Source organism: Neomonachus schauinslandi, chromosome 15 (assembly GCF_002201575.2).
Source record: "Neomonachus schauinslandi chromosome 15, ASM220157v2, whole genome shotgun sequence".
Lineage (NCBI taxonomy): Eukaryota > Metazoa > Chordata > Mammalia > Carnivora > Phocidae > Neomonachus > Neomonachus schauinslandi.
Genome location: NC_058417.1, coordinates 38,879,901 through 38,893,961, shown reverse-complemented (window position 1 = coordinate 38,893,961; position 14,061 = coordinate 38,879,901). Strand labels below are relative to the sequence as shown.

Sequence of the window (14,061 nt, the reverse complement as noted above, 5' to 3'; positions counted from 1 at the left end):
TCCCTCCTTCACCTCTGACTCCCTGGCCCATGGTAGTCAGGCTTAAACGTGTGTCAAATCAATAACTGGCCCATATTCTCCTGCCTGGGGCTGGGATCCTTGTCTGCTGGGCTACACAGGGGTATTTCTGAAAATGAATAACCTGATGATTAATGATCCTATGACCACTGAGTGGGCTGTCACTCTCACGTTCTCATACCCCTTGGTTCTAGAAGACATCCCAGGGGCCATGGTTGAGGTCGGATTGGAGGAAGGAGCTGACGTAGGAGGGGCAGAGAAGAGGGTGGCTCCTCTCACAACTTAAAAGCACTTCCTCCCCAGACAGTGGGAGCTCGAGACCCGGCACAGCCTTCCTGTGTGGTTTCAGCTGCCCAGAGAGTGTCATGGACCTGGGTGAGTGAGCCTCCCTGTGTGGGAAAGAGCAGCACTGGGTCACTCTGACATCCAGCCTGACTTTGTGGAATGGAGGCGGGGGAGGGGGATGGAAGGCATGGGGGAGCCTCCCGGAGAAATCAGGTTCTACTTTGGTGGCAATCAGTATCTGCTTCCAGAGAATGTCACCCTGTTCTCCCAGGTACAAACGGATGCACCTTTCAGACCTGGGGGAAGAGGTAACCATTGGCACCAGGGAAGATGGGGGCTGGGGGGGCAAGGTGGTGTCTTTCTAGAACAGTAGGGCTGGGGTTGGTGGTGACCCGGACGGCACCTGTCTTCATCTCAGCTAGGGGTGATGGGGCCTGTTTCATCAGAGGCAAAGTCCTCAGAGGACTCCGGGCCCTCCATTCCTCATCCTCCCTCTGCTTTCTACCTTTCTCATCTGCTAAGCGGGGATCAGAAGCTTGTGCTCTTAGGAGCAAATGGAAGGTGCCGCCTTGTACCAGCGGTACTTATGAGGCAAAACGCAAGCCGGCTCCACGTCCCCCTGGCTTTGCTGCCGCCACTTGCAGGTTAAAGGCTGGGTGGGCCACAGGACACGGGACAGCCTGGAGAAGTCATAGCCCAGGCCTCCAGCACGGCCCCTGCCTCACTTCTTCACTTGTTCTGCCCTGGCAGATGACTCTTCCCTTTGAAAAGCCTGTCCTCTGGTCCAACCTCAGGCTTAACTAGAGGGATTACAAAAGAAGCTCTGAGAGGGTTCTGAGGGGTACGTCCAGCTCCAGACACCCCCATGTGTAAATCTCAGCTATGAAATCAGGCCCGGCTGAGGCTACAAGGCCAAGTTCCTGGATGGTTCATTCTCACCAGCAAGCGAAGCACCACGGCAGCCTCAAAGCCGCAAGAGGTTGCCTTTAAAAAGTGAAGGTTCACTGGTGCGCCCTGTGCTGTCCTCACACTGCTCTCACCACACCACAGCCTCTTGCCTTTACTCTGCCTCCCCCCGCCAACCCAGCCTACCCCGAGTCCTGGGCGGACCCAGCGATCCGCGGTAGAGGGGTTAAAGTAGCCACCCAGCCCACCGCTGGAATGGCTGGAAGGTGCGGCCTGATCCTCGCACCTCCATCTCTGAGGCTCTGGGGGTGTGAGCAGAAAGTTTGCGGAATGAATGAATGAATGAATGACATCAAGAACTCTGAGTTGATTTTAGTTTTTAAAAATCTCTCCCAACTTCCTCTCCTCCCAGCCTGCTCCCTAATCCCACTCCCCAGACCCCCACCCCACTTACCACAGTCACAGAATGCAGGCCATCACCCACTGAGGACTGGTTTCTGACTCTCTGTGTGACCTCTGTGAAGGAAACCTCTGTGGCCTCCGTGCGTCCCATGGGGTGCTGGGAAATGTTGGAAAACCTGCTCCCCCAGAGGGGGAAGGGCGCCGATTGGCCGTTCTTGTCAATTTCCATAGTGTAAATTCTCCCCCCAAGGGTTGATTTCAAGCCTTAGACTATTTCAGGGCTTGAAATGACTGAGCAGAGAGTCAGGGAGGGATGTGCTCACTGGTTCCCCGGGCCTCTGAGAACCAGCCCCAGTCCACCACTGAGGGTCTTCCCCCAGACCTAGGTTTGGGGTGCTAGCCTCACAGGCTTTGATGCGGGGAGGGAGGGCAACCTCTGGTTTAGGAGAAAGGGATGTTCTCGCCTGCTTCACTCAACTTGAGAGAGAACCCCAACGGTTCTCTCGGGGTAGGAAGAAATTCGGGTAGGAAGGGAAGCCACTGAGAGAAGCTTTGCTCAGAATGGACTCGGGGCCGTTGGTAGGGCAGATGGATGGGCCATGAACGATCTGTTTTTTTCTCTCTTGTCTGCCCAGCAGGGAGCAAGAGGTGGGTGAAGAGGCAGAGTTTCTGTTACACAAAATGAAAACACGAAAGCCGAGCTGAGTTGGTCTCTTTCATGATTTGAATGAGCAGCCCGAGGCGCCCTCCCCACCTTCGAGAGAGAAGAGTCTTAAGACTTCAGACTTCTCCAAAACAGAGAAAAGAAAAAAATGAGGCTGTGAGAGACTTAGGTCTCATAGCTTGGCCTGAAATGGTGGCAGAGGGAAGCTGAAGGAATGCAGGGCCAAAGCCTCCTGGCCTGGGAGCATGGCCTGGGCGGAGGGGAACGTTGCAGCCTCAGGGAGCCGTTGGAACCTCCTTTGGTTGCTTTGGTACCTTCTTCTGGTCAACTATCCTTGATGGGGGAATTCGGGCATGACCAGTCTTGCGGGGAGAGAGATACTTCTGTCAATAAGCCGCTGAGACAGAGGGAAACATAGTGCTCGTGGGATAACGGTGAGGCACGTGGGAAGCTCAAAGAAAAGTAGTGAACATGGGTCGGGGGAGCATTTAAGTTGTGTTTTGAAAGGCATGTACAAGTTACCAAACCAGACAAGGAGGAACAAGGGAGTCAGGATGTGGCAGGGAGAGCAGACTCGATTTCCATCAGAGGCCAACAAGGCAAGTGAGGGAAGGGGTGTAAGACGTGGTAAGTGGAGGGGAGCAGAGTGAACCAGTGGGTGCAAGCCCCACCTAAAGGCATCCAAATCCAATTTCTTGAAAATCCAATGTAGCCAACATCCTGGGGACTCAGCCTTTGGACTCCCCGCCAGTCAGCTCTGACAAAAGCTAACAGAAACAGGGTAGGAGCAAGTTGAGGGGGGTGTAAAGAATGTGGTCATGCCAAGGAGGAAGGTAAGAAGGGAGGCAAGAGGCACAGGCAGGACCAGTCTTTAAGATTTTGTGTGGCATCGCTGAGGGGTTTGTCCTGAAAGCAATGGGGAGCCAGTGAAGATTTTTCTTTTTCAGTCAGGTGAGTTAAGGGATGTGAGTTGCATTTCAGAAGGAGCTCTGAAGCCTTATGTCAGGGCAGAGGTGGGGCCAGCTCTGAGGTGTTAGGGGATAGAAGCAACAGAGCTGGATGACCCACGGGATGTGGGAAAGTGAGGATTCTTGTCACGCTCCATGGAGGTCCCTATACACAGAGGACTCATTGGAAATGTAAGGTAACATAGTAGTGAGAGTTCCATTCAAATCTCAGATCCATCTCTTGGCAGCTGTGTGACCCCAGGCAAGTGGTTTAATCTCTCTGGGCCTCTATATTTTGGAATATAGCATGAGAATCACAAGGCATCGCTCACAGGATGTTATGAGGGAGAGCTACACAAAGACTAAGAGGCAGCACAAAATACAGGTTAAGAGTGTGGCTTCTGGAGACTGAAGTATTCAAAGCCCAGCTCCACTATTAGCCGATGGTGTGACTCTGGGAAAGTTGCTAATCTCACTGTGCTTCCGTTTCCTCAGTACTGGATGGGGATTACAGTAGTACCTACCTCAGGGCTTTTGTGATGATGAAAATGATCATACATGGAACGGTTTGGTGCATAATGAAAGCTCAATGAATTTGAATTATATCACTGGGTAAAACAGTTGATATCATAGGGACTACAAGGTTCCACCAGCTGTCATCCATCCCTGCCTGTCTGAAAGGGGGACCCCCAGGCTTCTCACCTTCTCTCCAAATTTCCTTACCGCCTCCCTGCTTCTTCCCTCCCCCTCTCTTCTGCCCCCTTAAAAAAGTTGTGTTGGCAGGTGAGGAGTTCCGGAGAGGAAAAAGTTTGGGGTGGCTTTTAGGGCCAGCTAATGGGCAGCCATGATTCCCTAGGGGGCCTGGAAAATGTGGGGATGAAAGCTTGGGATTTGGGAGAGCAACCAACGAGCAATCCTCTCCTCCCAGACAGGAAAGCAGTTTCCCTTGCTGGGGGCTCAGGTTGGACTTCTAGGGAATTTTCTTTTCATTATGATTATTACTAGAAACTCAAGAACTCAGAAAATACCCAACGTATAAGTCATCCACTACCCAACCCCTGAGATTCCCAACTTCAGTGGCCTCACCCAAGCTGCTGCCCAAGGCCTGTTGCTTTATGACTTTGTAACAGACAGAAATGTTCTGACTCATGGCCGCTGACCAGGCTCCTGCCACACACCAGAGTTCCCCTAAATTCCCATTTGGTTACCTTTCTTGAAAATGGCCTTTCTTGGCTCTACAAATCCTTATTCATCCACCATTTCCAATACACCTGGAATGAGAAATCATCTACACACGCACACACACCCTAGTCGCACCTCCTTTCCCCTCCCCTCCACCAGGGACAAAGAAATGGGACAGGGCCCAGGGGAAGGGGTTGATGGAGTGAAATAGAAACAGTTCTTACTCCTTGTATCTGCCCGTTGTGACTTATCAAAACTTTGAGGTTTCTCAGTTCTCACTGACAGTCAAAGCAGGCTTTCTCTAGAGTAACGAAAGATTTGTACATGTTTAAAGAAACCTCGAGCACTTCACACTAAGATGAGTCAGTGGAGGATGGGCGGTGCATTGGACCCTGACAAGAGCGTGTTGAAGATAGAGATGTGGGATTGAGTGGGGCCTCCCCCGGTAATTCAGCGAGGAAGGGGGATGGGAGAGGGGAGCTAGGATGTTGCACAATCATCTATTCCCACCCAGGACTGTGGAAACTCAGGCACAAGCAGGGGACAACGGGACAGTGGGTGCCTGTCCTCAGAAAGAGAAGACACACCAGGAAGGCAGGTGCAGGTAGACGGTGAGGGGCTTGACTGCCATACTGAGCTTCAGGGCCTTCCTCTTTAGGGCTGGATAGAGAGGTCCTCAGCATTTAGGAGGCCTGGTGGGAGCTGGCATCAAAGCGCTGCCTTAGAAAGACGTGTCTAGCAGTGGTGTGCAGTATAACCTGCTTGAGGTGGGAGAAATACCTATTTATTTATGTGGCTTGAAGCTCTTCCTCCTTGGCCCAGGAACCCCCAAGCCCAGAATCCCCAGCCGTAGACCCTCCACCTGGATGGAGCATGCAGTAAACTGGGTGTCGTGCAGAGAGACTTCCAGCAGGTGGCGCTGTAGCCAAGGACAGAGAATCACAGGCAATCTGCTCCCTCTTGGGAAGCAGAACCCCTCGCCGACAGGAGGAGGGCCCCCAGCTTCCAGAAGGTGCCTGAAGCAGATTCCCAAGCATTTCCCTGTCCCTATTGAGACTGGAGGCGTGACCGGCCTGCGAGTCCTGCCTTGGCATTCATTTGTGGCATCCCAGTTACTGACTGTCCTATGGGCCAGGCCCTGGCTGGGAGCGCCTGAGGGTCAGGTTACAGGGAGGGGGCTACAAAGGTAAGAAAGCACAACTCTGGTCCACCGGGTGCTCCCAGATGGTTAGGTGAGATAAATTACCCTGTGCACTGTCCTCCCTGCTCAGCCCTCAGAGGAAATAATCTCCCACTCCAGCCCTCAGCTCAGCCACAAAGCAGAACTAAGCGGCCAAGGGCCCATCCTCTGTCCGCAGCACACCAGGCCTGTGCTAACCTGGGGTCTCAACTTGCTGCTCAGACTCAAGAGAGCCTCCCGACTTCCAGAATGTGCCCAGGTTCCGACCCTGCTCTGCCCAGGCCGGGGCAGGGTCCCTTCCCATAGCTGAGTGTCTTCCCTTTTCCCACATCTCGAGAGGCCCCAGGTTAGAAACAAGTTAAAGAGCAAACATACACACACACTTCAGGCAGGCAAAAAAAATAGTTACCTCAGAGAAAAGTCTCTGTTGTACCACAGTGTCCCCTCAGGCCACCCTGGTGCTCTCTCCCCTGGAAGAAGGGGAAGCAGGGCATTCAATCACTCACTCATTCATCCATTCATCCATCAACACATGGTTCCTGGATGCCTTCTTTTTTTTTTTTTTAAGATTTTATTTATTTATTTGACAGAGAGAGAGAGATAGCGAGAGCAGGAACACAAGCAGGGGGAGTGGGAGAGGGAGAAGCAGGCTTCCCGCTGAGCAGGGAGCCCGACGAGGGGCTCGATCCCAGGACTCTGGGATCATGACCTGAGCTGAAGGCAGGCGCTTAATGACTGAGCCACCCAGGTGCCCCTCTGGATGCCTTCTTGATTCTGGGCCTGCACTGGGTAAAAGGGAAGAGGTCCCTGCTCCACAGACAGGCTGAGGGAGTAGGCCAAGTAAACCACCAGTTGGCCTTAATGAATGCCAGTCGAATGGGGGGGATTATGGGGAGCAGATGGGTCCCTGAAGCACTTTCCCATCCTTGAGATGCCAGGAGACAACCTCACTCCTCCACCTAGCCCTGTGGCATCAGCCTATCTCCTCAGCTGGCCTCCTCCAGAGGACACTCTGGGCTACAGATGGGGCTGCCCACTCACCAGGATGCAGAAAAGATGGAGCAGTGCAGGACACACACACACACACACACACACACACACACACGTTACCACCACCCCCTCAGGGCCTTGCTTCCCACACAAGTTGGAGTGGGAGGGGCCACTCAGACCCAGGAGTCAGGGTCAGTCGAAACTCAGCCTTGAGGGGTGGTATGGGCTAGGGTGGGCTTTCCAACTCCAGAAGATGCCCTGAAGAGCCAAGAAGGGGGTGGGGCGCGGGGGCTGCCCTGCATTCGGATCCCACTTCTTTCCAGGACATCGGAGTGGAGGAAGAGGAGGTGAGGGCGGGCAAGGCTGGGCAGCCTGCCAGGTGCTTCAAGGCACAATCTGGTTCTGATGTTCCAGGCAAACGTGGTGCCTGGAGCTTGTGATGGAAGTTCCCAACAGTGCCCCCACCCCTCCCTGAGGCTTTCTTTCCTAACAAAGAGTTGTCCCTGCCAAGCAGTAACTTTCTCACCTTGTCTCCTGCAGGGAAACCAATGAAAAGCCTGCTGGTGGTGGCTCTCCTTGTCATTTTCCAGGTGAGATCTGTGGCCAACAAAAGCTCTGTTCTCTCCCCAAGCCCACCCTTTCCCAGCCCCAGGGTCCTGGTGGAGGAGGTGGGCACTTGCTGGAAGGAAAGAGACCCAGACACAAACCCACCCGCCATTCCTTAAGCTGATGGCTGCCCTGCTCCATCCTCTGAGTGACCCTACAAAGCCACGTGTGGTCTCTGAACGTCCTCGACACCATTTAAATTAAAACACAGAGGAAAATAAGATACCACCCTCTCCGCCACCCCACTTCCACTGTCCCCATCCAGGATATAGAAATGTGGGCTCCATCTGAGTCTGTGGAGAGGAACTGCACAAAGCTGTCTCCCTCCCCCAGGGTCCAGTCAAAGCCTCCCCTGGAGGCCCCAGTCCCTTCTGTGAAATAAAGAGGACCATTTGAGCCCCACTTAGTGGGGAGGGAAGAAAGCATGGGGCCCAGGACACTGGGGGTGGGGGGAGTGCACATACTTTAGAGGGCCCAAACTCTGCAGGAGCAAAGTCCCCCGATTTACACTGTTCTGCTTCTCAGTCCCAGAAATGGAGACAGGAAAGCTGGCCCCACCAAGGGCTGGAGTTAGAAGAAACTGTAACTCATAGTCTACTCTCTTCCATTTCTTGGGGGTGGGAGCTCTCAGGAGGGGAAGGGGGGGCCAAGGCCAGAGCTGGAGAGGCAGTCCTTCAGAATTTGGCTCTTCCCCAAGTCTGGAGGCCAGAGGGGCAGGTTTCCAGGAGCTCCAGCCAGAGGCAGGCCCCAAGCTGGGCACTGTTCCCAAAACCCCATCCCAAAGGCCCCCCAGAGCTTGGGCTGCAGCCCACAGCTTGGCCCCCTTCCCCATCACCACTCCCTCCCTTCTTTCTTTCCCGTTTCAGGACTCTGGAGGGGCTGTACTGCTAGAAGTGGAAGCTGGAAGGTTGGGGAGGGGATGAGGGACAGCTGGGGCTCATTCTCTTTACTTTGGGGAATGGGGGTGGCTCAGATGGGGCAGGATGTGGTGGGGCTGTGGGCTGCAGAGGCATCATGCCTAGTGGCCCAGAGTCCGGAAGTAGTAAAGGGTAGAAAAAGAAGCAGGACAGGGTGGTGGAGAGCACACTTCATAGAGGCTGGGTGTACCCCCTTATGTCCAGGGACCCTGGACTTAAAACCCTGGGACTTACCACGGGTGGCCGAGAGCAGCCAGCCTCCCCAGGACCCCCAGGCTGCAGTCACGCCCAGATGAGGGAAAGGGGAGTGCCACTGACTTTTCTCAAGATAGCAGTGCCCAGAGAAAAGGCTCCTGGATATTATTTTGTTCTCGTTCTGTGACAGTGAGAAAGTCAGGATTTGAAAGTGAGAAAGACAGAGACGGGATGTGGGGAAGAGACTAGGTTCCACTCCGGCTGTGTGACCTTGAGCGAAGTTCTCCAAAAGCCTCCCTTTCCTCATCTCTAAAGTCCCTTCAGCAGCCCAGTTGCGTGAAAACCCATCACGGTGAGCTGCCCAGAGCCCAGTTCCCAGAGGAGGGGCCGTGAGCTTCCCCAGGCAGTCTTGCAGCCCAGCTGCCAGCCTGCAGAGGTTCAGCCATCACTGTGCACAGAGGCACTGGGGCGTGTGCCCTCCTTCCTTGATAAAATCACAGCAGGCTGCCTGAACCTTCACCCTGCCCTGCAGACGGGCCAAAAAAAGGCCCTGAGCAGCTGAGCCCGGCTGATCGGGATCTGCCGAAAGAGACTGCGAGGAAAAGAGAGACAGAGAGGTAGGGGGAGAGGGTGGGAGTGCAGAGGGAGAGTGGGAGATGGAGCCACCTGCTCTTCCTGGGGATGCAGGGAGGACTCCATCACAGCTGAGGAGGCTGTGGCCCAGAGGTGCATCCTCCACCCCTGTCATAGCCGTGCAGTTCAGTGCACTCGGGCACAACTTGCCGGAGCCCCTGCCGCATGCCCGGCACCGTGCCTCGGGCCCTAGGGATCCGTAGAACTCTGCAAGTCACTCACCACCCAGTGTCACAGCAGCTTGCCCCAAACCAGGGCTTCCAGGCTTCTTAACAGAGCATCTGCCTTCCTCTCTTCTGACCCCAGGCCCTCCTCCACCTTAACCCCGACGTGGATTTTCCCTCAAATGCTGAAGTATTTTGTAGGCTCCCGGAAAACTCTTTCTAGCAGATTCTAAAAGGAGACTCAAGATGAGAGACTCACATTCCTACTCTTCTGGAGTTTCTGGGTGCCAGAATCGAGGTTAAGCACCTCATCCCAGCCACGTGAGGGAGATAGTAGTCATGTCCACTTCATAGATGAGGAAACTGAGGCTCAGAGATAAAGTGTGTTTATCCGGCCCAAGGCTCATGTGACCTCAAAGCCCAGACGATTTCCAGTCTACCGTCAGGGCACGTAATGTCGAGCCTCTCTGAGTTGGCAAAAACAGACCCTTGCTACTTATTAGAAGCACAGAATCTCAGGTCCCAGCCTAGTCAATCAGGACATGCATTTTGACAAGATCTCCAGGTAATTCATATGCATGTTAAAATTTGGGAAACACTGGTTTCAAACCAAAGAACCACCTGGAAAGTTTAGAAAAACAGATTCCAGAGCCCCGCCTCCCCCCGCCCCGAGATTCTGGTTCATAGGTCTCAGGTGGGGTCCGAGAATTTGCAGGTGATGCTGATGATGCCCATGATGGGGACCACATGTTGAAACCACTGCTCTGGGCAATCCCAGGGCAGCAAGATTAGCTGAGCTGAGCTGGATCCCACTCAGCTAAGCTGGATCGTGTTGCCCTGTTCCCTTCCCCACAGGTGTGCCTGTGCCAAGATGAGGTCACAGATGATTACATTGGAGACAATACCACGGTGGACTACACACTTTATGAGTCCGTATGCTTCAAGAAGGACGTGCGGAACTTTAAAGCCTGGTTCCTGCCAATCATGTACACCATCATTTGCTTCATGGGCCTGCTGGGCAACGGGCTGGTCGTGCTGACCTACATCTATTTCAAGAGGCTCAAGACCATGACTGACACCTACCTGCTCAACCTGGCCATGGCGGACATCCTCTTCCTCCTGACCCTTCCCTTCTGGGCATACAGCGCAGCCAAGTCCTGGACCTTCGGCGTGCACGTTTGCAAGATCATCTTTGGCATCTACAAGATAAGCTTCTTCAGTGGCATGCTGCTGCTTCTTTGCATCAGCATCGACCGCTATGTGGCCATTGTCCAGGCCGTCTCAGCCCACCGCCACCGTGCCCGTGTCCTTTTCATCAGCAAGCTCTCCTGCGTGGGCATCTGGATGCTGGCCATGGTGCTCTCCACCCCAGAGCTGCTGTACAGCGGCCTCCAGAAGAGCAGCAGTGAGCAAGCACTGCGGTGCTCCCTCATCACCGAGCACGTGGAAGACTTGATCACCATCCAGGTGGCCCAGATGGTGGTGGGCTTTCTGATCCCCCTGGGGGCCATGAGCTTCTGCTACCTCGTCATCATCCGCACCCTGCTCCAGGCCCGCAACTTCGAGCGCAACAAGGCTATCAAGGTCATCATCGCTGTGGTCGTGGTCTTCATCGCCTTCCAGCTGCCCTACAATGGGGTGGTCCTGGCCCAGACGGTGGCCAACTTCAATATCACTGGCAGCGGCAGCTGTGAGCTCAGCAAGCAGCTCAACATCGCCTACGACGTCACCTACAGCCTGGCCTGCGTCCGCTGCTGCGTCAACCCTTTCTTATATGCCTTCATTGGCGTCAAGTTCCGAAGCGACCTCTTCAAGCTCTTCAAGGACTTGGGCTGCCTGAGCCAGGAGCAGCTCCGGCAATGGTCCTCCTGCCGTCACACCCGGCGCTCCTCCATGAGCGTGGAGGCCGAGACCACCACCACCTTCTCCCCGTAGAAGGCTCCTCCGCCGGGACTAGAGGGCCGGGGACAGGCAGCAAATGACTGGGCTCCAGAAGCTGCAGAGGGAAAGGCAGTCCTGGCCTTGAAGCTCTATCTCGTGGGGAGAGCCCGTGCAGCAGCCCGGGCCTCCCCCGTGGCCCTAGCTACCTCCACCCAGGTTGCAAAGCGTTGTGACCGACGAGCCACACCAAATCCTGCAACACTCCAAAACCAAGGCTGTTGTCCCCCAGACCTAAAACCGAAAGTGGAAGTCGGGAAACAGTCCACACTTGGAGTGAAAGAGAGTCGGTGATGGGTAGACCGGTGGAGGGGGCCTGGCGAGTCCTCTGAATGAAACTCTTTTGGACCTAGCAAGACATCCGCCCTGAGATTCGAGGGCTGAGGCAAGGCCTTCCAGAAAACAAGGCTTTGTCTCCGAGGCCAGAGATGGTGGGGAGACTTCTTGGCTTGGCAGGGAAAGGGGATGCCAGTGGGTCAGAGTCTCTGAATTCCTCCCTCCATCTTTTTTTCCACTGTCATCTGAGCTGCCAAGAAATGACAGCCTCCAGCCCTCCCTGAAAGCACACTTGCCCCTCGCCTGCCCCCTCTCATCAGGCTGCTGCCCGGCCTCGGGGAAGAGTGTGGTGCTTCCTTCAGGCCAGGCCAGCTGCCTCTGCCCGGCCAAAGCCATGCTCCCGGCCAGGACTCTGGGGCGAGGATGACATGCGGCGAGCCCTTCTCGGGTCTCAGCTCTGCTCTGATGGAGGAGAGGGCAGCGAGAGAGGTTAGGGTCCAGGGGATGGTGCCCATGCTAGCTGCCAAAGAGCAATGAGCTGCTCTTTGTTCTCAGTCGTGAGGACAAAAAACTCTCATCCTGTCCTGCTTTCAGTTCATTAAGACAGCGCAGTTTACTGACATACAAATACAAATTTTCCCTTGCGGAAACAGCAGCTTTAAGAGAAAGGGGGGATATTTTTGGTAAATGGCAAACGGGTGTGTTCCTGTTTTGCAAGCCCCCACTTCCCACCTGACCACGCCCTCTTCTCTCCTTTCCCTGGCCTTCATTTCTCAGAGATGATCCGAGCCATGAGGTCTGCCTAGCTATGCTCTGAGCCCATCCAATGACACAGGCCCAGGAGGCTGAAAGAGGTAGGGGGAGGGGAAGCCCAGGGTGCCCATCTTGCAAATGCCCTTCCAGAGCTCGTGGGAGTGACCCATCAGCAGTGACCCAGAGACATGGCCTGAGCTCAGCTTTGGAAAGAACAAAGTTGTCCCTGTAACCTCACCTTTAGCAACACTTGCTCACTGGTCAGCTCATCTGTCCCTGCTCGGTCTGGAACTAGATCCCATAACCCTTTGTCAGTCCCTTCAAGCTCCCCACAGTGGTGTTTAGAGGGAGGGCCTCCCCCTGGGCACGCAGACCACAGCATGCTGGATTAAGAAGGCTTGGGATGGCACCCATGTGATAGGCTGCACCCTTTGCTGGATGCTTGAAAGCCAGGTTCACCCACGACCCAGACCACCATAGCCGATGTCCGGTGACCCATCATGGAGGGGCAGGGATCAGGGACCAACCACTGCCCTCCACATAGATCCACGTCCCTGGGTGCCCTGATGCCTGCCCAGAACCCTGACTCCTCCAAGCCAGAAAGGAGGTTAGCCCAAAGCTGTGATGCGTGAGGAGGCTTCTGAAGGGCCCAGCACAGCGACAGCTGGGGGCCTGGCAGGGGGAGACGGGGAGGTGACACTGGGGCAAAGGTGATACCATCAATTTTCCAAAGTGAAGAGAGCCTGCCTGGTAATGAAGCCCATTCCCTAATGTCATCAGCACATGACATTCCCCTCCACCACAGGATGCACTGGGCACCATTTTTCAGCCAGCATGCCCTGGGGAAAATGAAGCGGCCCGGGCACAGCCAGTGGGGAGCGGTGCTTGCCACGGCTGCGTTGAGTCTTAAAAGGTGCAGCAGCAGATGTGTGTGCACGAGTGGGGGGTGAGAGGGGGCACCCCAGAGTGCCTGTGGGGCCCCCGAGAAGAGCATGGAGACCACTGGTGTGTACATCCTCATGAGGGTACAGGCAGGAAACCGATCCTCAGTTCCTGAAGGGAGGAATTCAAAGGAACGCTCATGAGCAGGAAGCCTGGCCAACCACACAAACACACCATCTCGGCTTCAAATACATTTTTCTAAAATAACTGGACATCTCCGAGTATTTACAAAGACAACAAAACCCCAGCAATGTTAATTCCCCAAACTGCTCTATCTCACCTCATTGCTGGCCTGGCCCCTACTCCCTTGCCCAGCGCTCTCGTGGGCCTACCCTGAACTTTGGGGGACCCCTAGGAAGAAGGAACAAATTCACTGGGGAGCCACCCCCCCAGTACCCAGGGCTTCTCTCTCTGTGTCTCTCCTCTGCTTCATACAACTGGCCCCCATGGCCCCTCCCCGTCTCCTGCAGCTCCCCCTTCTTTCCATCCCCAGCCTCCCTGGCTGCAACCCCAGGGCCCAAATCTGCCCTTCCAGCCAGAAGCACCACACCTCCAGAATCATGGATTCACAGGGCTGCAAGGGACCTCAAAGATCAGCTGGTCCAACCCAATCATCCTCTAGCTGGGGAAACTGAGGCCCAGAAGGAGGAACTGACTTGCTTAAAGAGACTTTGCAATATAAGGATACTGGGTAAACTTGCTTTGGGGGCCTGAGGATCTGCAGGATTGTGGGAGGTGGATGGGGGAAAGCAGAGGCTCTGAAGCCAGGCTGACTGGGAACCTCATCTCTATTGTTTCCCAGCTGTGTGACCTTCAACTGTTGCTCAACTGCTCTGAGGCTCAGATTTCTCAACTGCAAAATGGAGAGGATTTGGCAAACATTTAGCACGGTGCCTGGAATGTTGAACGTGGTGATGAGGAGAACGGGATTTGCCAGACTGCGTGGTTTGAATCTCAGCTGCGCTACTTGGGCTCCTTACGTAGTCTCTCTGTGTTTCGGTTTCCTAATCTGTGTGATGGGGAAAATCATAGCACCTACCTCGTAGGATTGTTGTGAGGAGCA

General features: G+C 54.7%; 1 protein-coding gene across 1 annotated transcript; it reads left to right on the top strand.

Moving 5' to 3' along the window:
* Positions 1–325: 325 nt before the first annotated feature.
* Positions 326–11,633, top strand: CCR7 (C-C motif chemokine receptor 7). The gene is made up of 3 exons (XM_021704252.1): positions 326–393; positions 7,115–7,164; positions 9,945–11,633. The coding sequence occupies exons 1-3, from the start codon at positions 384–386 to the stop codon at positions 11,022–11,024; spliced, it is 1,140 nt and encodes a 379-aa protein (XP_021559927.1). The 5' UTR covers positions 326–383; the 3' UTR covers positions 11,025–11,633.
* The last annotated feature ends 2,428 nt before the right edge of the window (positions 11,634–14,061 follow it).